Below are 24,899 nucleotides of genomic sequence, written 5' to 3'. Positions count from 1 at the left end.
CTACTTAAAATGAATACATATACCTATAAATGGCCAGATATCTGTACTGAAATTCAATAGGGCCCCCCCGGTTTTAATTAATGTTTATAGATGCTGACAACAAGCGGCCTAATTGACTGTTATTGAAGCTGTTCTAAATATAGAACAGTCGTCGGTCATTAAATGAGATGTGCTTCAAGACCAGGAAAAGTATCTGATTGGGGGATATAGTTACGCCTACCTAGTTGTTAGTCGATCGAAAGCAAGTAGCACCAGTTAATAACAGATATTAGTACAGTTGCCTCGAAATTGCTGGGATTTTGACGATCAAATTTATTAAAATATTTTACAAAGTAAGGAATCCATTATTATACACCCCATTAAGTAATTCTCACAAAGTAATCAGGAATCGACAGGTCACACGTTTGCTGCCTTGAATTCAGCTACATATGCACTTCACGTGTAATCGAGAATTAGCCAGGCAAATATGAGGGGATTTTACAGCCTCGAAAGTGGCAGAGATTAAACGAAACAGAGCAGGGCTCCAGAGGCATGACGAATGTTTTCCCTCATTTCCACTTGGCAAATCAATAAACCGAACTCACACAGATAGACAGCCGAAGGAGATGAAGTATGTGGCCACGTTTATTGCTAAGATAAATTCCCCGGCAGCAAAACAGCAAACAGCGAACAGCAAAAATATCTATATGCATGTATGTACTATGAAAAAAAAGGAGAGCTTTAATGCCAACGATCAATATTTGAACAACAAATCAGCAATGAGAGCGGCCAGTATCTGCGATATATTCAGCGACTATTTTCAACAAAAACCGTACGAGATGCGTGAGGCGAATTAACACCGATGCGTTAACACAATTAGTTGAAAAGTGAAAAACGGCATAAAGTAGAGGCTGGAGATTAAATAAAATAAAATCTATATGCCATACGGGAGTGCCGACAAAAAGCGGGCCATCAAATTTGCAACTTTACACTCGACAGGCGTTTTTAGTCGCGCAATGAAGCTCCAGCATCGCGGCTGAGTTGTGAGAAATAGAAACGCGTCTTAGAAACCAAAACCAAAACCCAAACCGAAGTGAAATCATCTAAAAAAAACACACGCAAAATATAAGATTCTAAATAATGGCTGACTTATTGAAAGCACTGAATATCACGGGCAATTTGCTGGCAGGTCTCGAAGACACCAACAATTTGACGCTTGCAACTGCAACTGCCACATCGACCACATTGGGTGAAGGTCTCAATGGCACGGCAACGACCTTGGATGCCACATCGGCGAATAGTGGCGAAAAACTCGATCTTGGCGGCTTCGATTTGCCGGGGAACTACTCCATACTTATTAACAAACTCGAGCAGCTGGCCTTGGGCTTGGATTCGGCCCTGGGCAATTTCACCATCGATCGCCAGGAGGTCGAGATCAACTTGAGTGGCGCAGCCTCTGCGAACGATGTGGCCGATGTTGCCGACGATCTGTTTGATGTACTGCCAGCTGCCAGGGCTCCTCCGCCGCATATAGCTCACGGATCGAGGATATATACGGGCGATGATGGACAGGATTTCGCCCACGTGGTCAGCGATATCTGGATAGGAGTTATCCTCACGCTGCTCATCGTCTTTGTGATATTCTTCATTTGCGCGTGCTTCGTGTACCACAAATTCCAGCAGTGGAAGAATTCATGTGAGTGTTGCCAATGTGGCGTATACGTAATGTGTGAATTGAGTAAAATTACTGGTGGCTTTTTTGGTAGTTTATTTTTGATTACTTTGTATATATTCACACATTATAAAAAGTATTTGTTTATAAGATCAGTTTTATTTATTCTGTTTCTAAGCTATAACTGCGTTCAGTTTTCTAGCTTCAAAAATTTGAATATATTTTTTAAGCCAGCCTTTCGAATTTCGAATATCAACGTCAATTGATAAACAATCAGCAAATAATATTTCACTATGCCCAGCTTACATTTAATCTGTGCCTTTATATTTACATACCTGACAAATCAAACACAAACAATTACTCGCACAACACGATTGCGCTATTGAAAATTCAAATTCGCGGTAATCCATAAATCAAAATGCAGAATCATTGAAGCTGTATTAAACGTCAGTGGAAACCCGTTTAGACTTGGACTTTGCCACGAAGAGCGACGAGAGCCAAGCAAATAAAAAAACAAAAATAGAAAACGATAAAAACAAATAAACAAAAGTACCAAAAGCAAAGTCTGCGGCAGAAAAGAACTTTTCCAAAGCAATGGAAAAAGCGTAAAACAAAAACAGAAGCAAAACAATAAAGTCGGGCCCAGAGGAGAATGATTCACCTCGAAAAGGGGGAATTGAAATTTCAGTTAGTATTTATTTAGCACATACCGGAGTAAATATCTTGTGACTCGAAAACAGCGGCGAAGAGCACAAGACATTTCACAGCTTTGCTGGCTAATAAACAAAACATGATTGTGTTCTATGAGCTGTCTGTTTGCACCAACAATTTGCCAAAATAATAATTAGAAGCCGCAGAACAGGAGCTTGGGCACTCAAAAAAAATGTGCAATTATCTGTTCTAAAAATAGAAAAGAAAATATTTACTTTTAAAATGATTTAAAGGGTCCGGAGTTAATATTACTCTTAAATTTTTAAATAGACTTCTATAGATCTTTTGGTAATTCTATAGATTTTATTGAATTTGTTGCTTTTCTTACAGTGCAACCGGGGACCACCAACCGAATCCTAATCATATTTTGTCCGGTTTCGGCTGTCCTATAAATTATAAAGCAATTAGCCCAATAAATTCCCAACTACATTGATTAAACTGTGGGTGGGGAGAACGGCCACCAGACAATGCGTTTGGGCCCTTATCTTTCGAGAACCGCCTCCGGGCTTCCTGGTGGCATTGTCTCTGCCGTTGGCCGCCTTCAAAAACAAACATTACGTTTCCAGTTAATTAAAGTTGCAGTCAAGTGGGCCATTTCAAGAGAGAGATTCTCGAGCACTTGCTGTTGTTTACATTGGCCAACATCTCAGGCCGCCAGCACTTGTGCTCCAGGCTCTCTCATACACTGCAAATTTGTGTTAATTAATTAAAATTCCCTTGTCCTGCATCGGCCAACTGACTGGCTGTCAATTGTTTGCCTATGGTCAAATTGCTTGCTGGCTAATTTCTTTTCTTCGTTTGACTTCAATTAGGAGTAGTCGATTGCCCCGATAAGGGGCGAATGTAAGTCAAGTGCAGGCAGTCAAAGACCTCGAGCACTAATGGCTTCAAGCAAACAATCGGACTTAAAAAAAAAGAATGTCTTTTTCACTGATAAGGCCTAGAGCAGTAAGGTTTGTGTTGCCAAGAGAGAAAAGGGTGTTTGTAGTATTTACTATAAAACTATAACATCTGGAGACCATGAAACCGAAAAATATTTAAATATTCCCCATAAAATTGTGATTACTGCAGTTGCATTGTATTTTCAAAATTTAAAATCTTATAACAGCCGAGCACTTTCTTTTTGTTAAAATGTAATTCTTAAAATTCAAAAATAATAAAAATTATTAAACAACTAAAATTTTCTTAGATTTTCAAACACAAATTTCTCTATCTGTCCAGTCTTTATTAACACTTTTCTCTTGCAATCTACTCAAGAGTTGCTTATTTTTATTAAAAAAAAAAATTTAAAAACCCCCAAAAATTCGATTTGGCAACTAAGCAAAGTCAACAGGCAGATGCTAAATACTTGTGACTAACCACACCTTTCGGCTATTAACAATAGCTTTTCTTGGTACTTTTAGCCAATTGTTTTTGTAGATTTTGAATGCCTAGACACGTTTTTAGGTAAACTGCTCAAACAGTTCATATTAATTTATAGAATATAAGGTATGTTAAATATTGCTTTTCCCTCGGGCGATTTAAATATCAATGCGCTTACTCAATTTTCTTCGGTGACAATTTTTTCCTGGAGAAATAAAGAGGGTCTTTATCAAACCGCGAAACGTCACTCACGTAGGCCCAGACAACAGTGCGTATGAGTGACGGGTCGTGACATGGCGTTCGTTTTGGTTCACGGCTGTTTAATTTCCCTTTAATGAGTTGTTTGTCTTTGTGTTGTTGCTGTTTCCACCGGCGTCATTGTTGCGGGCATCGCATTGTTATTATTTTAACTGATTTGCCTCCCAATTTGGTGATGTTCGCCTGCACCACTTATTGTTTTAAGCTGACACCCTTGACTGGTTTGCTTGGTTAAAGGCTTTAAATAGTAAATATATGTTTAATATTTGTTTGCGGATAAGACCTTTTGGCCACAAATTAAATTCTGTAGCCCCGGGGATTTATGTTGATGGGCAGGTTAAGATATGTAAGCATGAAGTGGGTTCGCAGAACCCCAATTTTCCGAAAATAGAAAACCTAATACCGTGAAAACACACCTGTTTACGAGGCAAGCAATTACTAACTACTTGACCAATCAAAAGGCTATAAAGATAGCTTTTAGTACTTCGAGTCATAAGCCTATTGTGGGTGTTACCAATTAGCTGAAATGCCGGAGCACCCAATAAAGATAAAGTGTTTAAATAAGCTTTCAAAAATAAACCCCATTAAATCGGGTCATAAAAATTGGTGTATAAATATAGGGCCCAAATATTTCCCATTGGGTGCAAATTTTGAGACTAACTTGAAAATGAAACTTGCGATCTGTAACAAAGGTTGATTACCTAAATGAAAACTGCTGCTACAATTTAATCAACTCGGCAACGCCGCAAATCAAACTTAGCGATTCGTTAATTAAATTAGACTATTCGAAATTGATTGAATTTGCAAATGTAATTAACAATCGCATCGCTTTATTGGGTTTATTAAAGTGCAAATTGCAATGGCAATGGTGATGCATCATCGCCATCAGGGCCAATGTCCACCGGGGGTCTTCGAATCAAATCGAATCGAATCCGACTTTCTCCACCATTCCCCCCCCAAAAAAACCGCGACGGATTCGCATTAAGCGGCTTTATATAATGCAGGAGCGCAAAACACTGACGTCAATACAGAACGGTTTTCACGGCAGACAACAAAAGCCGTAAGCAGCTTACGGATGTATATATATGCGCGTTTAGGATCAAGACTTTAAGCATGTATATATGCAAATGCTATTTGTTGTTTTCGATTTGTGGCTAAAATTGAATCGATGCGCGAAATTCGCATAAATATGCTAACTGAGCGTTCCAAAAATGTTGCGCAAATTAGCAGCAGTAACTAAAATGGCATTTGGCATTTGTATTAGTAATGGACGTAATAAGGCAAACACTAAACAGTATTTGCAGGAGTCGAGTGGACTGTGAAGTACTGTGCATTAGGGATATCAAATGATTCAGTCAAATGAAATAAAATGATGCCTTTTCAACTTAGAAGGGGTAACATCGAATATTGTTATTAATGTTTTACGAACAAAAATCTAAGATAATTGAAAAACAAATGTTAGTAATAGTTAGTTGTAAGTTTTAACTATTATAATTTTATATAATTTAGAAATAAATAGTCTCTTGTAGTACTATCCTTTGGTTTCTGCCATCAAAGTTAAAGTACAAAATCAATTAAAGAATCGGAAAGAAGAGCTAGAATTGTTGGGATTGAACCGAATTGGGATTTCTCCCTTTTGCAAACAGATTTTTCGATCAATCAATCAGACCCTGGGTAAACACGCATACCCCAATTACCCTTTAATTGCCTCAAATGAATGGCCGCAGAAACCCGAATCCCCCGACCGATGGCCTATTCTCGGCTCGATTCGATCGACCGCACGGTTCGAACCAATCGACATGATGCTTCAGTTTATAAGCCACAAAACGTGTTGGATTTGTTTCAATGGCGCTAATTGCTTAATTGAAACTGTTTTTGCATTGGCAAGCAGCAGTGGGCTAACTGTAAAGCTATAGACATGTGTTTCGGCCCCATTATTCCCATCTCTCTCTCTGCAGGCGGCATAGCAAAATGTCAATTAGTATTTGGTTGCTAAAAGCCAAAAAGGCAGCGCCAGCAGTAACACCAGCGAAGCCAACAACAACAAATACCGACAGTCCAAAAATTAGCTTGAAACCCACACATGTCAAGCTGTCGTATACGTAATATACACTTTGATTAGCGTTACGTATACGAGACGTTGAGCATTCGATTCTGGTTTGTACGGCTAGGGAATCGAATGCAATGCACACACTCACTCACACATATATATTAATTGCAAATTTGCTCCACCCAGCTGTCTCTCTCTCTCTCTTGCATTTGGACTGCATCATAATTGGGCAGCATATTTCAATAATTGAAGCGCGCTATATTTTTAATTAGTTAAATGCGCGTTTAATTAGCTTTATAAATTATGCACATTCAGCGGTTAGTTGCAATCTCTGTCCATCTCGCTCCCTCTGTGTACATCTCTCACTCCATTGAAGCCCTGCGGGAGCTGACTTTGAGCTTTTTTACAATTATGAATATTTGTTTGTTCGACAGAGCGACAGGCCGCATTGTTGTTTCCCCGCTTCTCTGATTTATTTATGCATTTGCCTATATTTTTTTCGCTTTTATTTTCGTTTTTTAACGTTTTCGACTTTGTTTGTTTGTTTATGTGCCATTTCACTGTCGACGGGAAATGAACTCGAATGCATTTTTTATTTATTAACGATTGCATGATTTATGGATAAATAATTTTTAATGCATTTCATGTGGATGAGGGTTGTCAGCAGGACTTATGAATAAAATTTTTTGTTTCGCAGGCAATTGCCATGGTGAATGTGTAAATCAATTGTGCCAATTGAAGAAAGTCACAATCCGTTGCAAAATATTTCATCAGTCAATTATTTTAAGCATAGAAGATTTAATTTATTGAACATTTAATTTTTAGGTTCTCTCTGTTATGATCCCATTAATCATTTTCTATTGATAAAGAGCAGTTTAAGCTTTAATCCTGCTGGCTTTTAAAATATTCACCAATATTTTTTTTTAAAGTGCAGAAATTTTAAATTTTAAACTCTGTACAATGTTAACTTAAAGTTTTTTAAACCAACCAAAAGAAAACATTTCCATATTTGCATTTTCGTTACATGAATTTCCATCACCCATAAATCATGCATACGCACCGTTGGCTATTCAAAATATTTAAATGGCGCGGGCTCGCTTGAGTGTTGGAAAACAATTGTCAGTTCTCTCAGTCGCCCTACACACAATCATACGTGCCGATGGCAAAGCGGCTCACACGCAAAGCCATGAGAGCTGCGCAAACAAATCAACACAAACACAAACTCTCTCTGGATGAGCAAAACTTAGAACATTGAGAAAACAAAAACAAGAGCGCGCTCGGCTAATATCAACAACAACAAAACATGTTCTGTTGCAAGTTAACGACCGCAAAAAGAATGCAGAAGAAACGCAGCAGAGAGACTTAACAAACAAAAACACAAGTGAATAAAGAGAGAGAGAAAGAGTGAAATGAAAGATAGCCCACACATATAAAATCAATTAGCTTAGGTTAATAACCAATTCCAAATTTAATTTAAGCTTTTAGTTTTAAATTAACTTATTAAGGAAAATAATTACTTTTTCAAAAATCAAACGATTGACTGTTTTTTCTTAGTGCATATCCAGAATCAACTCGATGACAGGACGTAATTGTATTAGTGGCAAAAGCCGCTGGCTCTGCCTCTGCCGACCGCGGCGCAGCGTGTGGCTTTTATGGGTAGTTTTAAAATTAACCACAGCGAAAAGGAACAGCAGAAAACAAGAGAAGAAGTCAAAGTCTGAGACTGAAGCGAAATTCAATTAAAAGCCAGCAACATAAAAGTGTAAAAATGCTGACGAGACGGGCCAAAAACCAAACAAAACAAAGGAAGAGAGGGAAAGAGAGGGGGAGAGCAAGCTTGATCGCCACACGAACACACGCAGACAAGCTCACACTCACGACTGACTGACTGTACAACGGGGCGTATACTTGTTTTTTTCGGCGCTTTGCTTTCCACAATCGCCAGCCCAAATAATGTGTATACGTACAGTTTTTGCTCGCTTTTTACGCTTTCTACACCAAAAAACGGCGAGAACAAAAGTCGCCACACTTAATTTGCATATTTTCACACACACCAATATGAACAACTTCGTTGTGTGTGTGTGAGCTGTGTCACGTTCACTATCTTTTCGTTTTTCTTCACTTTTTTGTATATTTTGGCACAATCTCACAAACAAAACACGCGGTACCACGCTTCGTATGCGTAATATTGCATTGAAAGCGCTGGAGCTAGCAATTTCTTTTTTCTTCTCATATTTGGCCTCTGCTGTTCGCTGAATTTGGCATTTTTTCTTTGGCTGCGCTTTTGTTTGAAACCCAGCACAAAATAAATTGTCATTGCAGTGGCCAGATGATAAGCATATGGCCAAAACATGCGAAACGTTGTGCGGGAGCAAAGAAATTGGTTTTTGTTTAGACAAGAATGCCGGGCGGAATGAAAATGTCACTCTCACAAGGAAAACAAAAACTTATCAGCTTCATGGTTTTAGTTAATTTGTTTTAAATTCTTTAAACTTTTATTCAAGTTTATTTAAAAAATTGTAAATGGACTTGAACTTAAAAAAAAACTACTTTTTTTTAAACAGACAAATACGTGAAAAATTGAAAAACCATTTTACAACTTAAAAATATTTTTTTTTTGTAAAGGAATTAAAAATTAAGATTAAAATGAATTCAGGCGTTAGGAGTCCCAAAACAAAACATTTATGATCCCTATGCTTTATTATCCTGCCCACAAGAGTTCAACGATCGCCAAGGGGTTAACTCTTCCACCTGGATCTAGGCATAAATCAGACCCAACCGCTCTCTCATAGCCACATTTGTCCCGCTTTATTTATCTCTCTCACATATCAACCCCTTGGCACAATGAAATGAACCGTGTACAACCCCATTATAAATGACAAACTGCTGCTCGATATTTACTCTCCATTCACTCGGTCTCTCCGTGGTCCTTCGTCCTTCTTCTGTCTTCCTCCGTCCACCCCAAGCCCAATCCTCTCGAGCAATAGTTAGTGCTGAAAAATTGACAAGGGCTGCAGCAGCTGCCTTTGGTTGTCCTCTGCCATAAACATTAAACATAAAACTCGCACACCCCCATTCATGTAATTGCAATTTTCGGGGGTTGAAGTACCGGGCGCAACAATTTGCAACTGCCATCAAATTAACATCGACAAATGTGAAATTATAAAGTAACGTATATTCTTCATTGGACTCTCTTAGATGCTACAGAATGAGAGAAGCTGCCACAAATTCAATTTACAAAAAATGCGTTCAAATATTATTTGTAGGAAATAAACGCTGCTGACTTTTTGCATTGTCTTTTCTCTACGCTTACGATTCGAGAAATTAAGTAAATATGTTAAAGTAAATGCGTAAAGTTTATAAAATAAATATAGTAAGTGCTGAGATAGTGTAGAATTCTTTGCAAGGGAAAATACATTTTTCCCGAACACAATTTAAATGCTTATATAATATAAATTTAAATTATTTTCATTAAATTAAATTTGTTTTGGAATTTTGAGTATACGCTGGAGATTTCGTACGAATTGCATACAAAATGACTTGCAATTGATTTCATGTGTGCTGTGAAATTAAATGAAATTGTGAAATATTCTGTGGGTCGTACGGTGTTTAAATGCAAGGGGAATGAAGTGGAAATGTTTGCAAATCAAATTCGAATCGTTGTGCGCATTTGTTTATAAATATCATGTTCTGCTGATATTGAAGCTCGATAAGATTGAATCGGCTGAACATTTGTTTACAAATTATTTATAAAAAACCTTGATTAAGACTTCAATTCGGTTTAAAGGGGATTCGAGTTTCAGCAATTGGATTTCAAGATGTTCGGTTGCAAACATTTCCCTAACTTACTTACTAGTTTATTGGTATTTTTACATAGTTTAACTTATTTTGTTCACAAAAGTTGCTCTGTCGTTAGAAAAATATATATATTTATGTTATAAAACTCTTTGCAGTCTCTTGCTTGATTTTTTCAAATATCAAATATCATTATTTCTTTTAAAAAGTAGTCTTTTTTGTTCATGTTGGTTATATGTCCTTCACATCATTAAATATATCCCGTGAATCCATCTTCGTAGAACCTCAAAATTATCGTACATGTATAAATAGTATATATAGAAAATACTTGATCCCTGCTGCAAGATTGCATTAAAAATCCAAAAAAGTAAAATTGCGAGGTGTACGCTACGCTAGGGAAATGTCTCCATCATTTCCAAGTACAGTGGCATCTTAAAAGTTAATGAGTAAGAAATGTGTTTGACCCTGAACTTAAGTCTTTAGATTTCCGCCTGCTGACCCACAACAGTGAAGTAGCTGGTGATCTTGCGATTCGCCTTCGTCTTCCCATCGGTGGTCGTTGAGCTGGACAAAACGTTCTCCTTCTCCGGCGTGGTCTCCTCATCGTCTTCGTGACTGGGTGCCGGTTCCATTTGCATGGACACTGTGACCTGGACTTGGGCATGCCCTGCTCCGGCATCTGCCGGCAGTTCCAAGGTGGCTTCAGTGTGTTTGGGCTGTGCCGACTCCTCGGGCACTTCGGGCAGGGCACTCAAGCTGCGTTTCAGGTCGTTCAGTAGTTTCTCCTGGACAGCAATCTTTTGCTGCAGCTTCTCTCGTCGAGGACGTCGTGGTGCTGCTTTGGCTTTGGGCTCCGGCTGTTTCTTCTCCGCTTTGGCAGCGGGCTTCTCTTCTTTCCCATGCTCACGCTCCTGGTGGCGCAACAGATTTACTCGGGAGGAGTAGCCACGGTCACAGGCATCACAGTTGTAAGGCTTTTCACCCGTGTGCCTGCGCATGTGCACCCTCATGTCGATCTTGCGAGCGAAACGCTTGTCGCACAGCTCACACTGAATGGGTTTGTCTCCGAGATGAGTACGCCGATGGACGACCAAATTCTGGCGAGCACGGAACGCCTTTCCGCACAGATCGCAGCTGTACGGCTTTTCACCCGTATGAATTCGCACGTGAATGGACAAGTCTGAGCTGCGAACGAATCCCTTGTTGCACTTGTCGCACTTGTAACGCCGATCGTTCTTGTGATGACGCATGTGCAGCGAAAGATCCTGCTTTGTGGCCAAAGGCATCGAACATATCTCGCATTTGTACGCCTTCTCAGTGCGATGACGCATTTGGTGCTCCACCAGACGCATCTTCAGGCGGAAAGCCCTGCCGCACTGGCCACACACGTAGGGTTTCTCTCCGGTGTGGAGACGCAAATGATCCTGCATTCTCGAGAAACGCTTAAAGGTTTTGCCACAGAAATTGCAAGTGTGTATGCCACCTTCGTTGCGCTGAGACTCCTCGGATGACTCACGTTTGATCGAGACGAAGCTCTCGTCCGTTGAGCTGTTGTGCGGCGAAATCGTGGCCGAGGAGTCATCATCTACCTCCTCCTCGTCGTCCTCCTTTTCCTCCTCCTCATCTTTGATATCCACCATATAGTCTACATGGTTTCGCGACTTGCGCGTGCGCCGCTCTGACGGCTCTGACTCCTCCTTAATTTCTTTGTCTGCCAGCGGAATGGGAACGGGAGAAGGCGACTTGCGCTCCTTGCGGCCGCGCTTGCGCTTGGCTGGATTGGACAATTCCTGAAATCAAGGCGTATTTACTTGGATTACCTTTAGAAAAATTCAATTCAAACTCACTTGTGTTGGAAGCTGTTCCTTTTCCAATTTGTCCATTGTTTTAGGTTTTTCAGCTTTCTCCAGCTGTTGATCTGCTTGATTTTCCAATTTTTTCTGCTGATCTTTGTCATCGTTTGTAAGATGTGTATCATTTTCAATTTTCTTCGGCTGATTTGGCTTTTCCGCATCTTTTACCGGTGACAGTTTATTAAGCGGCTGAATTTCCTTTACAGGTTCCACAACCACCTCTAGTTGATTTGATGGTTTCTCCAGCGACTGTTTTCCTTTTAATCCATTTGCCACTGGCTGCGAATCAATCGTTTTCATTGTCTGCTCAAGCTTATCCTTTGAATCTTTCTCGTGCTGGTCTTGTTTCTTTAACTCCTCCGGTCTTTTCTGGACTTCCAATTGTTGCTGTTCAACTTCAGCCGCCACTGGTATTTGCTGATCCTTTCCAGCATTTACCTGCTGCGCTTCCAACTCTTTATGAGATTTCTTGGGTGCCGAGTTCATCAAATCTTCCTTCTTTTTGTCCACTTTCTGTTTTTTCCCTGGCATCTCCTGCTTTCTCTCTCGACTCTTTTCATCGCTGATCTTCTCTGGCTTGGTGCGCTTCCTGCCTCTTTTGGTGACCGTGGGCAACTTTATAATCATCTTGCTAACCTTAGGACTGCTCGTCTTCTTCACACGCTCGGCTGTAATTTGGGCCACCATGGTGTTGATCATGGCCAGATCCTCGTGGTCATTGCTGCCTGTACTTGGAGGCATTTCCTTAACATCCTGCTCGGGTGGAGGGGTTTCTGGGGCCGGAATGGGCAGCAGGAGCTGGGAGTTGGCTTTGCCGACAGCCAGAGCCCCCGGAATGGTGACCATGGCATGTGGAGGGAGATCGTTGGGTTCTTCCTTGGGCACCAGTAGCTTGAAGTAACCATGCTGCTGGCTAAGATGCTCCTGGAAGCGCTGCTCGTCCACAAACTGTGAGTTGCAGGCGAGGCACAGCTGCAGCAGGGATTCTCCTTGGACGAGCAACTGGGCGCAGGGCTTCAGGTGACTCATTGCCAGTGGGTCAAGAATCATGGGTGGAGTAACCAAGTGCTCTTCAACCGATACCTTCGGTTTGCCCCGTTTTCTCTTCGGCTTCTCGGCATGCTCCCGCTGAAAATGTCTGGAGAGGATCAGGCTATGCCCGTAGTGGTGAGTGCAGCTGGAACAGCTGTAGATGAACCGCCGTGACTTTTCATCCGCAAGCACTTGGGCGGCCACCAGTGAGCCGCTGGAAGCGAGCGAAGCAACTGATGCACTGGAGGCTTGGGAACTTGTAGATGGTTTGCGTTTCGGCCTTCCACGACCCTTGCGTTTGTTGTTGTGACTGGAGCTGGGCGTTCCAGTTTCCTCCAAGTGCTCTGCTTTACCGTTACTGACCTGCCCTTGCTGCTTTTGTTGTTGCTGTTCTTGCTGATCTGTCTCTTCTTTTTTTGTTGTCTTTGCTGCTTCCTCTTCCACCAAGCGAATGCGCTGTGCCTCCAGTTCCGCCTCATCCTCGCTGTCGATTTGGAGTACCACATCGTCCGGCAGATCGTCCTCCTCCTCCTCGTCCTCTTCCTCTTCTTCCATATCAGATTCCTCGGAGTCTTCGTCGCCGTTTGTTTTCCTCATTGTTTGCAGGGGATTTGCAACATTTGCCATTTTCAGCATGCTTTTTTCAACAGATCGAAGGTTTTCCTTTAGGAGGGTTTTAGTTAGCAGGGCGACTTTCAAAAGACAACTAAAAACGCTGTAGAACAGGCAAAAACTCGAAATTGAGAACAAAACCAAATCCACCGACGCCGGAAATTTTTATTTTTCTCTCTCTCTCTCGTTCTCACCCTTGTTTGTGTGCGTGTGTGAGTGCGAGTGTGTGAGAGAGCGTGATCGCTTGCAACACTGTTTGAGCGGGTCAGTGCTGGAAAGTGTCTTCACCGAGATAAGTGTTGAAGGTCGGGGGTGACGCAAGGCGCTGAAATTCAAATAAAATGGGGGGCAAAGTGCGAAAGCGCAGCTGCCGCCACTAATGCCGTTTTGATGGATATTTGACTTTTGGCGCAGAAGCGGCCAACTATTTTGGTATTCCGTTCACGCGCACAATTGGCACGTTTTTGCTATGCACTTATTTTTGTATTTTTCGCCCACTTTTTGTACTACTTCGTGGGCAACATAACGGATAAAACTCAAGTTAGTGCTGCTAAATTAGAGATTTTCAAACGCAAGGAATAAGTTTAGCCATACTTTACGGGAAAATTATTAATGATTTCAATTGGCTGATATTTTGCACATTCACTTTGCATTTATAACCCTGCAAAAACATAAAGAAGTAATGATGGGGACATTTTAGTGGAATTTTAATAACTTACTGAAAGTTTTTCTGAAATAGTTATCAAACTATTATTTCTTTTGAAAATCCTGAAAGTTGATCATAAACAATCTTGGCAGCGCTGATTTGCACACACCCAGACAGTTGGAGCCTATTGTGCTATGTTTTTTTGTTTTTAGTAGAAAACACTTTGGCTACATTGTTTGCCCGCATTTTCGCTACGGCGGCAACATGTGCAAAAGTCAATTTGAAAATTGCCGCAACTGCCGCACACAACCACCCAATAGGCAGGAAAAGTGGTACTTTGTGGTTTAAGGCTTGTTTTCCGTGCCCCTCACACTGGTGTCCATAAACAACCGACCCGGAACAACCCACCGGGAAGTTGTTTATATTGTTTTTAATAACATTCAGCGCCTCTCCCAGGCGAGAGGGCACCATGTGTGGCTTGCATTTTATAAATTACACTAACTTTTTCCTTCTTTTGCCCACGCACGCCGTTTGCATTTTATGTATTAGTTGAACTTTCCGCAAGTTCAATGTACATAAATCAAATGGTCGAGCAGCAGTTACTCAAATTAAACAAAAAGAAGTTCCCATTTTCATTCGATTTTAAATAAGCTATTTTAGGGTATAACTACAGGATGGAAGCCGTAGCCTAAAAAAAGTTTTTTTAATAATTAAAATCCAGAGTAAATTCGTTTTAGGAGCCCTTAAGCAGATATTTCTCGGTTTACCTTTTAAGCCAAGCTTAAGTAATATTTCGGAAATTCAAATTGAATTTGTTGGCCAGAACATAAACTGGGACTAAATTTGATATACGGTTATATGATTTAGTTTTGGGGGAAATGCGACTTTCGTGACAGTCCCAGGCTTTCCTCCTTTTCCAGCGAAAAGCTGCTGTGGGCAGACCGAAGATAGAAAGTAAACGGCACGGGAAATGAAATATTCGCAAACAAATAGACACACTTATTACTTTTTCGTCCTGGATGTTGGATGCTCCTGGCGCGTGTTTCGTTTACTCCAGCGCAGGATGCTGAAGACGTCTTCATGTTGTCGGTTTTGTCCTTTTTATTGTTGTTCTGCCTTCCACTGACAAGCCGCAATTTTTCTTCATTTCTGTTTTCGTGTGCAAAGACCCACCGAGGACCTGCCCCCAAGATGGATGGGTTGTCTTGCTAATAATTTAGCAGTTAGTTTTAATGCGCTACAGTTGCTGATGATGGGACATTTGTCCGGGAAACCATACAAAACGTACGAATAAAGCGACAAATTTACCGTCGAGCCTATCTGAATCGTACAATTTAACAATAAGATGAACGGAAAAAGGGTTTGGTTTTGGTTAGGTTTTCAAATAATATTAGGAAATTAAATCAGTACTAAAACAAATCTATAAAAGTTCAAAAGATTATGATATAAAAATAACATTTATAAAAAATTTCTTATAAAATGCTAAACAAATCTTGAACTTATCAATTTAATTTCATTAAAATAAAACAATAATTTGTTATGCTTCAAGCTATTCAAAAATGATTTAACCTTTTTCAATTCGTTTTTCCAACCCAAAAAGATTTCTTCATGTAGAAGTTTTTACTGGTAGGCCATTAGAAATCCTTTGAGTTCGAACTAATAGCCTCTGAGATCCTGGCCCTGGGCAACATCATTTTTCTTGTCTTGGCTCAAAGAAAACAATGCAATTCTGACATGCGTTTAGTTTAGGGCCTAAAACATTATTTCCTATTGTTTTCGGTTGTTTCTCCTTTTTTTTGCATGCCAGACCGACACGTGTTTTTGCGAAGAAGGCCAAATGCTATTTGCATGCTCGCTGGTACAAGAGTTTAATTAGTTAAACAAAGAACAGGGCCTGCAGCAGACAGAGCCATAAGTTAGCTGGAAGCTGGGAGCAGCCGCTGGCAGACCGGAGACCCTTGACATGGATCAGAGCCCCAGGATTGCGAGTCCGATGGGAGGCATACTATAGGTAGCATTTAACGCCTGTCTTCACGGCTCCCCCGACCTTCGTCAGCCAGCCACAACTTCAAATATAAAGTTGCCGGGGGATTGGAGCCCCCGAGGCAGCGAACTGGGATCTTTGGGGCAGGCCTAACAGGTGGGGCGAATGGGGCGTGACAGTCATAATAATGTTTCAAGGCCGCTTTGGCCCCAGGCGTAGACATTGGGGAGAAATTTAAACGGCAATTTGGTGCCGTGTTTACCAACCCCAAGGACAACGGAAGGCGGGCCGAGGCGAAGGACAACGATGGCAGCATCCAAAAATGTGGCTCGAACTTTTATTTTTGGGGGGCGGCGGGCATAAACTGCTTACGTGCCTTGGAAGCTCCTGTCTGCCATCTATTGTGCACTCAAAAAAAATTACTTAAAGAAGGAAAAGTTGTAAAAAGAAAATGTCTATACAAAATAGTAAGTTTATAAAATTAAATAATTAATATAGGAATATAGGATGCTTATTTATTGTCAATAATTTCCAAATATATTTATTAAACATTTTACAAAAGTAAAAACGAATTAATTTTTAAAAACAGGATATAATAAAAAAAACAGAAAGTTTACTGCTACTTTAATTTATCAAGAAAATGTACATATAGGTACATATACCCTGATAAAAAATAAATATTTATTAAACAAAATAAAATTGTTGTTTCCATTCTTACAAGTGACAGACAAATATTTATAAGCGTTCAATTGCCTTCACAGAAATTATCTATTAAAGAAAGATTTCTTAATAAAGCAGTCGCAAAATAATTTCTTAAACATGCATATATTTTCTCCCAGTGCTGCCACCTAAGGGGAGCATTTTCCCCTTTCCATTTTCCTCAATTTTTTTCGGTCTGCTGGCAGGCATGTCGCCATCTCCATCTCCATCGCCATCGCCATTTCCATCGTCCTCTTCCTGGGCACGTCACTTTTGGTTGCTTGAGCTGTATGTCGTTTGTTTTCTTTTTTCTGCTTTGGTGGCTTGGCGCACAAATCCACAAAACGCACAACACCCACTCGCCCACTTCCTGCGATTCGTCCTTTTGCCTGAGAGACCCCCAAAACTCGAAAGCGAAGCCCCAACATAAAGTGTGTTTAACTTTTTCTGTTGTTATTGTGAGAACGCCCAAATATCTCTGGCCTGCCTTAGGTTAAGATGCTCTCTACTTACACAATAAAAAATAATGAATAGAAATAAACAATGCTTATTTATTCAAGGATAATTCAAAAGTTTATCATTGCTATAATTAATTGTTAGTATGACTTACACATGCTAATTACCTCAAAATAAAGATCTCACATTTAAAAGGAAAACTTTTTTATTTACTTAGGTTTATTTTTCCACTTCTTACAAAATGCCAAGATTTTGTCAAGTGTATTTGTAGTTCCAATCCCAATGCTAAGCAAGTTTCCTTGTGGATGCTTGGCGCTTTCATGACCTTTAGCATATTGACTAGTGGAAATTTCGGTGTCCATTTTCCTGCTGGCTTATAACTTGCGGCGAATATTTTATGCACAACGCACTTACACTTCGGGCTTTGTTTATTTTCGTTTCATCGTTTCATCTGCCAAGCGGCTTTCGCTTTTTTATGCGCTGCACTTCATTTTATTGTCGTGCTAAGCTGCGTTTGGGGAATTGAATGCGTATGTCCCGGGGCTTATGGGCCCAGACATAGACAGACAGTTCATCAAGCCTAGTAGTTGTGGCCACGTCAAAAAACGTCCTTCTCGTTTGGGGATAGGCAGTTTATGATGGAGTGGGGCGTGGACACTTGTGGTAGAAAAAGTGTATCTATGAAAAGAAAAACTATGAGTCAAAAGTGTTTAGAATGCATAAAGTTGCCCTTACATTTTTTAAGTTATTAAAAAAGCTAAATAAATATAATACGACAATTTTAAACACCCCTACATATCAGCAATTCTTATTCGTAGGTAAATATTCTTTTTAAACAAAACTAACCATATTTATCAATAAGCTTTCACTTCACAGAGTTTTCTTTTAATTTTCCCATATTAAACAAATTCAAAAACAATCCTTTTGATGGCCTTCCACACAATTGTTCTAAACTGAAACTTAAACAATGATTTAACAAGTACCTCTCGCAAAATCAAAAGTGTATCCAGCCGACTTAAGCTCGTTGTAAGCCGGCCCATAATTAACTAAAGTCAATTGAAAATTACAAAAAGGCTTAAGCACGTTGAGCTGCTGTCAGAGGAGCAGGGGAGTGGAGCTAAAGGACTGACAGCCCCCCCGGTGAGCCATATGCCAGCAAACCCCATCCGAAAATGAGTTTTCACTTTCATTCCGCCCGCTTTCTTCCCGGGCATCATCAATTTAATTTCGTAAGCTCACAAAGCGTTGCATAAAAAATGAGCGTCCATTCATGTGGGTGTGAAAATGTCTGAAAATTGTCGACCCGCAGGCTTTAAATCCCCAACATGAAACACACAAATACAAAAAAAAAAAAAAGAAAGTAAAGGGTGTGAAGCGAAGCGTATGCCATTTTCAATATTTGCCAAAGCCACCCAGCATGCGGCTAATCTTGAAAATCTTGTACAGCGTCACGGGGAAAAACGCTTGCCGCATCAACAGTTCCATGTACTCCATCATTGGGCTGCTGACTCACCTTCCTGGCGAGGATTCGGCTGGGTTTGTCCCCCATCCCGGGAGCCACATTTATTTGCCTCCTTCTCCTCGACCGCTGGACAATTGCAATAAATGTTTTCCGTTGCCTACTTTTAAGGGTTGGGACACAGCTTGCAGTTGGACGCCTTTAGGGCTTTTTACTAGCTTTTAAGGGAACAAGCAATCGGTATAAAAATTTCATTTAGATCCGCAGCAACATCCCCAAAAACTAAAGGTAACTTTTTCGAGGGGTTGAGAGCGGTTTAAGTGCCATTGCTACTGTGGCAGGTCTCTAGTCTCTGAAGGGCAGCAAAGGGGAATTGATTTGATAATTCTGATTGTTCTTTTTTTTTGTCTGACTGCCGGAAGAGCGAGCCAGCAGCATCTGGGGATATAAAACAGAGAAATAACTACAAAAAAAGGGAGAATAATATAAACAATTATTCAGAACAGTTTTTATAATAAATATGTAATTCTGTTTAAAACTGAATGTGAGGAGGTTTTTACGATAGTAAAAAGTGTTTACACCAAACAAATAAGCTTTTAAAAACCAATTTCCATTGAAATCCAAAATTTAACGTTGAAGTGGGTAATAAATGAACAGTCGGCTTAACACAAATTTATAAAAAAAAATTGAACTAACTTTTTTAATTAGTTTTTTATTTGTTGAACAAAGTTTTTATTTGTTTAGAAAAAAATGCTAACACAAAAAGAAAATTATATCTGTTGCGGGTAATATTTTTTGGATTTTGTGGTTTTTATTTATTTAATAAATGCAGTTTTAAATAAAGGTTTTACTAAAGAAAGCAAGTAATAGAAGTGAGGAATTTAAAAAAAAGTTTTACTTTACACCTACATGTTTTTATGGATTAAATTAAATTTTTGTTCCTTTAGTTGCAATTGTTTGCCATGTTCTAATCGGATTACCTTTCTCCCGTTGTGTGTCCTTGCAGACCGTGCCAATCACAGTGATCCCACGATTGAGATCTGTCGCCGCTGTCCGCCGGACTACGAGGCGGAGTCCCTGCCCTCGTACACGATTGTCTCCGGGTTGCCCACCTACGACGATGCCCTGGAGGAGTTCCGGAAGGCGGGCATTATCCTCACCCCGGCGGTGGTGCCCATCATTAAGATATTCGAGTGCAACGAGAGCAACGGCAAGGAGCAGGCGGTGGGCTACAGCCTGGTGGAGACGAACATTGCGAGTGCGGATGCTGGTGCGGATAATGTGTCCCTGGCCTCGACCACCTGCAATTGTGGCAACGCATCGCCCACTTCATCGCTGCCGAGCTACAGTGCCGCCACAGCGGCTGCGATGGCGGTGGCGGCGGCTGCTCCTCCCCAGGTGATCGAGCTGTCCCCGGAGCACCTGGCTTCCCTCTCCCAGAAGCGCCTCTCCCTGCAGATCTCATTCAACAACTCGGTGCGTCGGCAATCGCCGCTCAGAAACCATCTGCTGCGATCGCGAGCGGTGGGGAATACCGCTGGAATCGGTCCCTTGGACACGGCCAGTCCTGTCGTTCAGGTTTCCGGTGGCCATGGAGGCCATGGCGGTGGCGTGACCATCCTGCCCGCTCCACTGCATCGCTCCACATCTACAATTTCGCTGTCCAACGAACGCCAGTTGCTGGATCAACGCCTCAGGCATTTGCATCATCGCGGTTCCCTCTACTGAGAACCGGAAAGAGGCTTCTGCCCGAATATTTCCTTACTAAAACGTATTCCTTATGTAATTCAAATCCTGCGAGTTATTAGCTTTAAGATACAAACAATAAACATACTTAATTTTAAAAAAGGTGTTTCATTTCTCAAGGCAACAAATAAAAGTATTTTTTTAGGTAAACAAATTAAAGTTTTTCTCTAGAGAAACATTTTGATGCAGGGAAGAAAGCAAAACCCTTTGGCATCTTTTTTTCCGGAAAAAGGTTTTTATATTTACATTCTAGAATATATCATTTCCTATCTGTTACCAATATGGCGTTAAAATCAATAAAGAGAGATAAGAAACAAATAACCATAGAAACACAACGAATTGTTTATGGATGCCAACTCCGGCTTTTTTGTTTGGTTTGATATTTAGTATTATAGAGACAATGAGTGCAACCACACGTACTGGATTAGTTCCCACGCCCAAGAGGCATGTAAAGTATCTAAAAAAGGTAATTATCTTCAAAACAAAAATAATACATAATTATAGAAAACTAAAGCTTAACGAACTGTCACTTAAAATCGTTTTAAGATATTTTAAACATTTAATTTGGCACTCAAAATAGCTTAAAGATATTTTCAAACATTTAATTTAATATTATGAGGAGAACAAATTATTACCTTTACAGTAGGTTTAGCAATTCCAAGATAAATTACCTTCCATTTAAATCTGCAGCGCAGAAATCAGCATGGGGAATTCTCGCGAATGCCGCTCAAGTTCGAGGCCACGCCCATGCCGCTTTCGCTGCGCCCCTTCGGAGGACTCTTCAACCCCTTCGCCAAGGGCTGCTCGGTGCTCTGCAACCATCCGGCTCCATCGGGGGTCAAGGAGGTGATTAACCAGCTGAAGACATCGCTGGCCATCGAGGGCAAAGGTCAGCAGCATGGGAGGCAGGAAAAAGGCACCGAGGAGACGGAACTCCAACCGCACGAGGCGGACAATATTCCGGAGGATCTGTTCCGGCGATATGCGGAAACGGATTCGCGTCCCATGACCCCAACGCCCACGGTAACCAGTATCCACACCAGAACCAGTGCGGGATCCTTCTACCGACGATGCATAACTCCTGAGTGGGGAAAACACGAGAACATCAAGCGGAAGAAAATCATATTGGATCTCCGGCGGTCGCATTCCCAGGAGACGCTCTACTGGAAGCCCAGCTCCGAGTTGACCCAAAGCGGCTTGGAGGAGGACAAGAAGCCCAAGAGTGCCGGCGCCAACGAGGACAAGAAGCCGAAGAGGCAGCCCTCCAACGAGCAGAGGCCCAAATCCTCGCTGGCCACCGCCAATCTGTCGCCAGGAGGAGATGCCCCCAATGATCTGGAGGCCAAGCCGAAAACCTGCATAAATGAACACGAAATCAGTGACGAGGATGTGCGCCGTGGCAAAAAACGCAAGAAGTTGAAGCCAGCTCAAGGTAAGTAAACTAAGTTCTCCTTAATAAGATTGTGATTAATAATAAAATTAATTTATAATAATTTAATTTAAGCCACCACCACCTTCCACCTCAGTGAAGATCCGGAGACTCAAGTGGCTGCCTTGGGACCCGATTCACTAAATCCCAGTACCAGGCCAAGTTTAATACCCAATTCACTTACTTTGCTGCCCAAGGATAAAAGGGAGACTGAACGAGAACCGATCCTTTTGAAGGGAAGTTTTTTAACAGATGATGCCTTTCAGGCACTGAAAACCGACTTGGATGTGGATTTAATTGAGAATACTTTTGGGAGATATGTAAGCTTATATAACTCAACATATGAAAACTACATTTCCTAATATTTATATAATTTATTACCCCAGCTCAACCGAGCTCTTAGAGAAGCCATCAAGTACATGCCACCAAAACCCAAAATCGTGCCGAAAGCCACCGAAGATAAAGTTCCCCCCGAAACAACTTCCAAGATGCCGCGAAAGTTCTCAAAATCCGCAACTAGATTCGATGTTCCCATGGATCTTTCCATGCTGAAAAGCTAGTAAACTAAAATCCCATTTAGGCACTTTAATAATTTAAATATTTTAATAGACATGACGCCGTGGGATTATTTGAGCAAGTGCGTCTGGGTTTCGCAGCAGCGTAAGCAGCTTTACAAGCGAGTGTTTCTGAAGTATTTGAGCAGAATCGAGGAACCGGAAAGTGAACTGGCGGTCATGGGAAATGATGAGCTGCCGGAATATAAATACAGGGAACGAACCCTTGTGTGGCAGAGTCTACCACAAGCGCTGGAGGATGTCCTCGAGTTCCATGGCACGGAGGAGAATGTGCAGGGCACTCTCAGGATGCTGGGATACGATCCCCAGGGATCCGGAGACCTGGACTTTCGCGCCTGGTGCGGCATCGTCTCCTTCGCTGAAAGATTAGCACTTGCTGATGATTCCGGATCGGATGATTCGTGCGACGAGTTGGAAAAGGCCGACTTTAACAGCATGGAGCAAATACTGCCGGACTTTGCGGTGCCCGACAAGCTAAAGGAAATTTTCAATGTAATTCGCAAAACGCATAAAACTAGGTATTAATTAAATCATATCACTTAAATTACGACTTGGAATAACAAGTAATAATAAATATGAGTAAATAACGTTTGCACCAGATATAAATTTTATGCAAAACAAATAAAAAGGATATGTTGTAGCTTTGTAAAAGCAATTCATGAAATGTTGGGGCAAAACATGATAGAAGTTAAATCTTGGCGCGCTCGAAAAATACATACCAATACAAAAAAATAATAAATACTAATCATACCTAAAAATGCGATAGTAAAGAGTAATCGACTGCTTGTTGTAAAAGCAGTTCATAGTTAAACACAACTGGTGCACTGCTTACTAAACATCGATATTTTTCAACTTCTGTCATCATCGATAGTTTCGAGTAAACATAGATTTTCGTTCCTAATTGCTAATTGAATTGTAAATTGAGAGTAAAAAAGCACGGGAATAGCAGCCATGGCCACCTTGGAGGACAAACTACTGGGCGAGAAGCTGGAGTACTACTGCAGCAGCAGCGAGGGCGAGGACAATGGCGACGACGGCGACGGTGATGATTGCAAGGGGGCTGCATCCGGAAAGTCCGGCCTAACCATTGACACAAATCCGGATGCGACTCCGGCCGGAGGGTTCCGGCAGCAGGGTTCGACGAACACTGGGCCCAAGGGCGTGGTCAAGGACTGGCAGCGATTCAAGCAGCTAGAGGCGGAGCGCCGGGACGAAACGGAGCGCCAACGTCTGGCGCTGGCCAAGAAACTGACAATCACGTCGGCCACCGCGGCGGAGGATGAGGAGCGCAAGCGGCAGGAGGAACTGGACGCCGAGCTGGACGAACTGATGAGCGAGGACTTCCTGCAGCAGTATCAAAAACAGCGGATGGCCGAGATGCTGCGCCAGACGGGACACAACCAGCAGTTCGGCAAGGTGCAGCAGTTGACCAGCCACGAGGAGTTCCTCGCCTGCGTGGAGCAGGAGAACAAGCACACCACCATTATCATCCACATCTACGAGCGACAGCTGGCCGCCTGCACGACGCTGAATAAATGCCTCGACAGCCTGGCCAGCGACTATCCGTCCATAAAGTTCGCCAAGATCTGCAGTTCCGTTGCCGGAATGAGCCGGGATTTCCGCACCAAGGGACTGCCCGCCCTGCTGGTCTACAAGGCGCAAGCGGTCATCGGCAATTTTGTGCGGCTAACCGATGATCTCAGCGACGACTTCTTTGCCTCCGATGTCGAGAGTTTTCTCATCGAGCACGGCATTTTAGTGGACAAAGCTCTGTATAATTAGATTGGTGGCCTACGATATTGACTGACAAGTAATCTAATTTAAATTGTTTCAAACTTGTAAAACCTGAATTTATATAAAATGGCATGCATATTTTCAAACCATTATTCTTACTTGTCAGTTAATATCAACGCTAAAACCACCTTTGACCAAATATGTGTTCGTAAGATTAGCAAGTAAGAAAACTTAAGCCAGGCCCGCCCTATTTAATTTTTGCAATTTTATTATTTATATTTTTCATTCAGTAATAAGTTACATTATATGTATGAATCTTTTCTTTACATTTTTGTATACAGAATTTCTTAAAGTGCAGCTTTCACAAAATAGAAAATGTCTCGAAAGTGAAGAAAATCAAAAAAATAAAAAATGTAATCGAAATGCATTTGGCACTTGAATTTGTATGGAACAGATCCTGCTCACTAAATATAACGTATAGCTTACCTTTTTATCATTATTTACAATATCATTTATAATTATGTAATAGTATTTTGTGGCTAATGAATGTACTTCAATTCAACTCGTACTCTGTAAGATTTATACAAGTATATATTTTGTAACTTATAGCCTACCATATACAGCAATCAAAATAATGTTGATACAATAAAATTTTTTTTGCTTATCAACAAATTGGTGTTTCTTGAAGGGGACGAAGAGGCGGTTAAGCTGGTGGCCAAGACAGTGACGATCCTGGTGTCATGGGTCAGATGCTTGTACTTTTATTTAAAGAAATCTAAATAGATTCTTTAATAAAACAATATTTGGTAAAAATTATGAAGTGGAAGAGAGGAAATTTGTTGTATCA

The 24,899-nt window shown here is 41.2% G+C and overlaps 4 protein-coding genes across 11 annotated transcripts in view; 3 read left to right on the top strand and 1 right to left on the bottom strand.

Annotated features, from left to right (window-relative positions):
- The window catches only part of LOC108096337, a 36,562-nt gene extending 16,152 nt beyond the window's left edge, over positions 1 to 20,410 (top strand). For 2 of the 8 annotated variants that reach the window (XM_017197880.2, XM_017197878.2), the window contains exons 2-3: positions 652 to 1,675; positions 19,575 to 20,410. In XM_017197880.2, the coding sequence (XP_017053369.1) occupies positions 1,120 to 1,675; positions 19,575 to 20,296 (1,278 nt within the window). In that variant the 5' untranslated portion in view covers positions 652 to 1,119 and the 3' untranslated portion in view covers positions 20,297 to 20,410. Of the gene's footprint in view, positions 1 to 588; positions 1,676 to 19,574 lie in introns of all 8 variants that reach the window. The other 6 variants (XM_017197879.2, XM_017197876.2, XM_017197882.2 and 3 more) reach the window with 5 other exon arrangements.
- On the bottom strand, positions 9,188 to 13,524 carry LOC108096336 (zinc finger protein 37). Its single transcript, XM_017197875.2, has 2 exons — positions 11,675 to 13,524; positions 9,188 to 11,617 (listed from the first exon to the last, which is right to left on the bottom strand). The coding sequence occupies exons 1-2, from the start codon at positions 13,346 to 13,348 to the stop codon at positions 10,307 to 10,309; spliced, it is 2,985 nt and encodes a 994-aa protein (XP_017053364.1). The 5' UTR covers positions 13,349 to 13,524; the 3' UTR covers positions 9,188 to 10,306.
- Positions 20,411 to 20,714: 304 nt separating the features above from the next.
- Positions 20,715 to 22,915, top strand: LOC108096208. The gene is made up of 5 exons (XM_017197595.1): positions 20,715 to 20,780; positions 21,005 to 21,746; positions 21,819 to 22,063; positions 22,130 to 22,298; positions 22,353 to 22,915. The coding sequence occupies exons 1-5, from the start codon at positions 20,715 to 20,717 to the stop codon at positions 22,841 to 22,843; spliced, it is 1,713 nt and encodes a 570-aa protein (XP_017053084.1). The 3' UTR covers positions 22,844 to 22,915.
- Positions 22,916 to 23,162: 247 nt separating this feature from the next.
- On the top strand, positions 23,163 to 24,720 carry LOC108096287 (phosducin-like protein). The gene has a single exon (XM_017197758.1). The coding sequence runs from the start codon at positions 23,270 to 23,272 to the stop codon at positions 24,098 to 24,100; it is 831 nt and encodes a 276-aa protein (XP_017053247.1). The 5' UTR covers positions 23,163 to 23,269; the 3' UTR covers positions 24,101 to 24,720.
- Positions 24,721 to 24,899: the final 179 nt, after the last annotated feature.

This window comes from Drosophila ficusphila, unplaced genomic scaffold (assembly GCF_018152265.1).
Source record: "Drosophila ficusphila isolate 14025-0441.05 unplaced genomic scaffold, ASM1815226v1 contig_106, whole genome shotgun sequence".
Classification (NCBI taxonomy): Eukaryota; Metazoa; Arthropoda; class Insecta; order Diptera; family Drosophilidae; genus Drosophila; species Drosophila ficusphila.
Note: the sequence above shows the minus strand (reverse complement) of the source record. Positions and strands in the feature narration are given on the sequence as shown.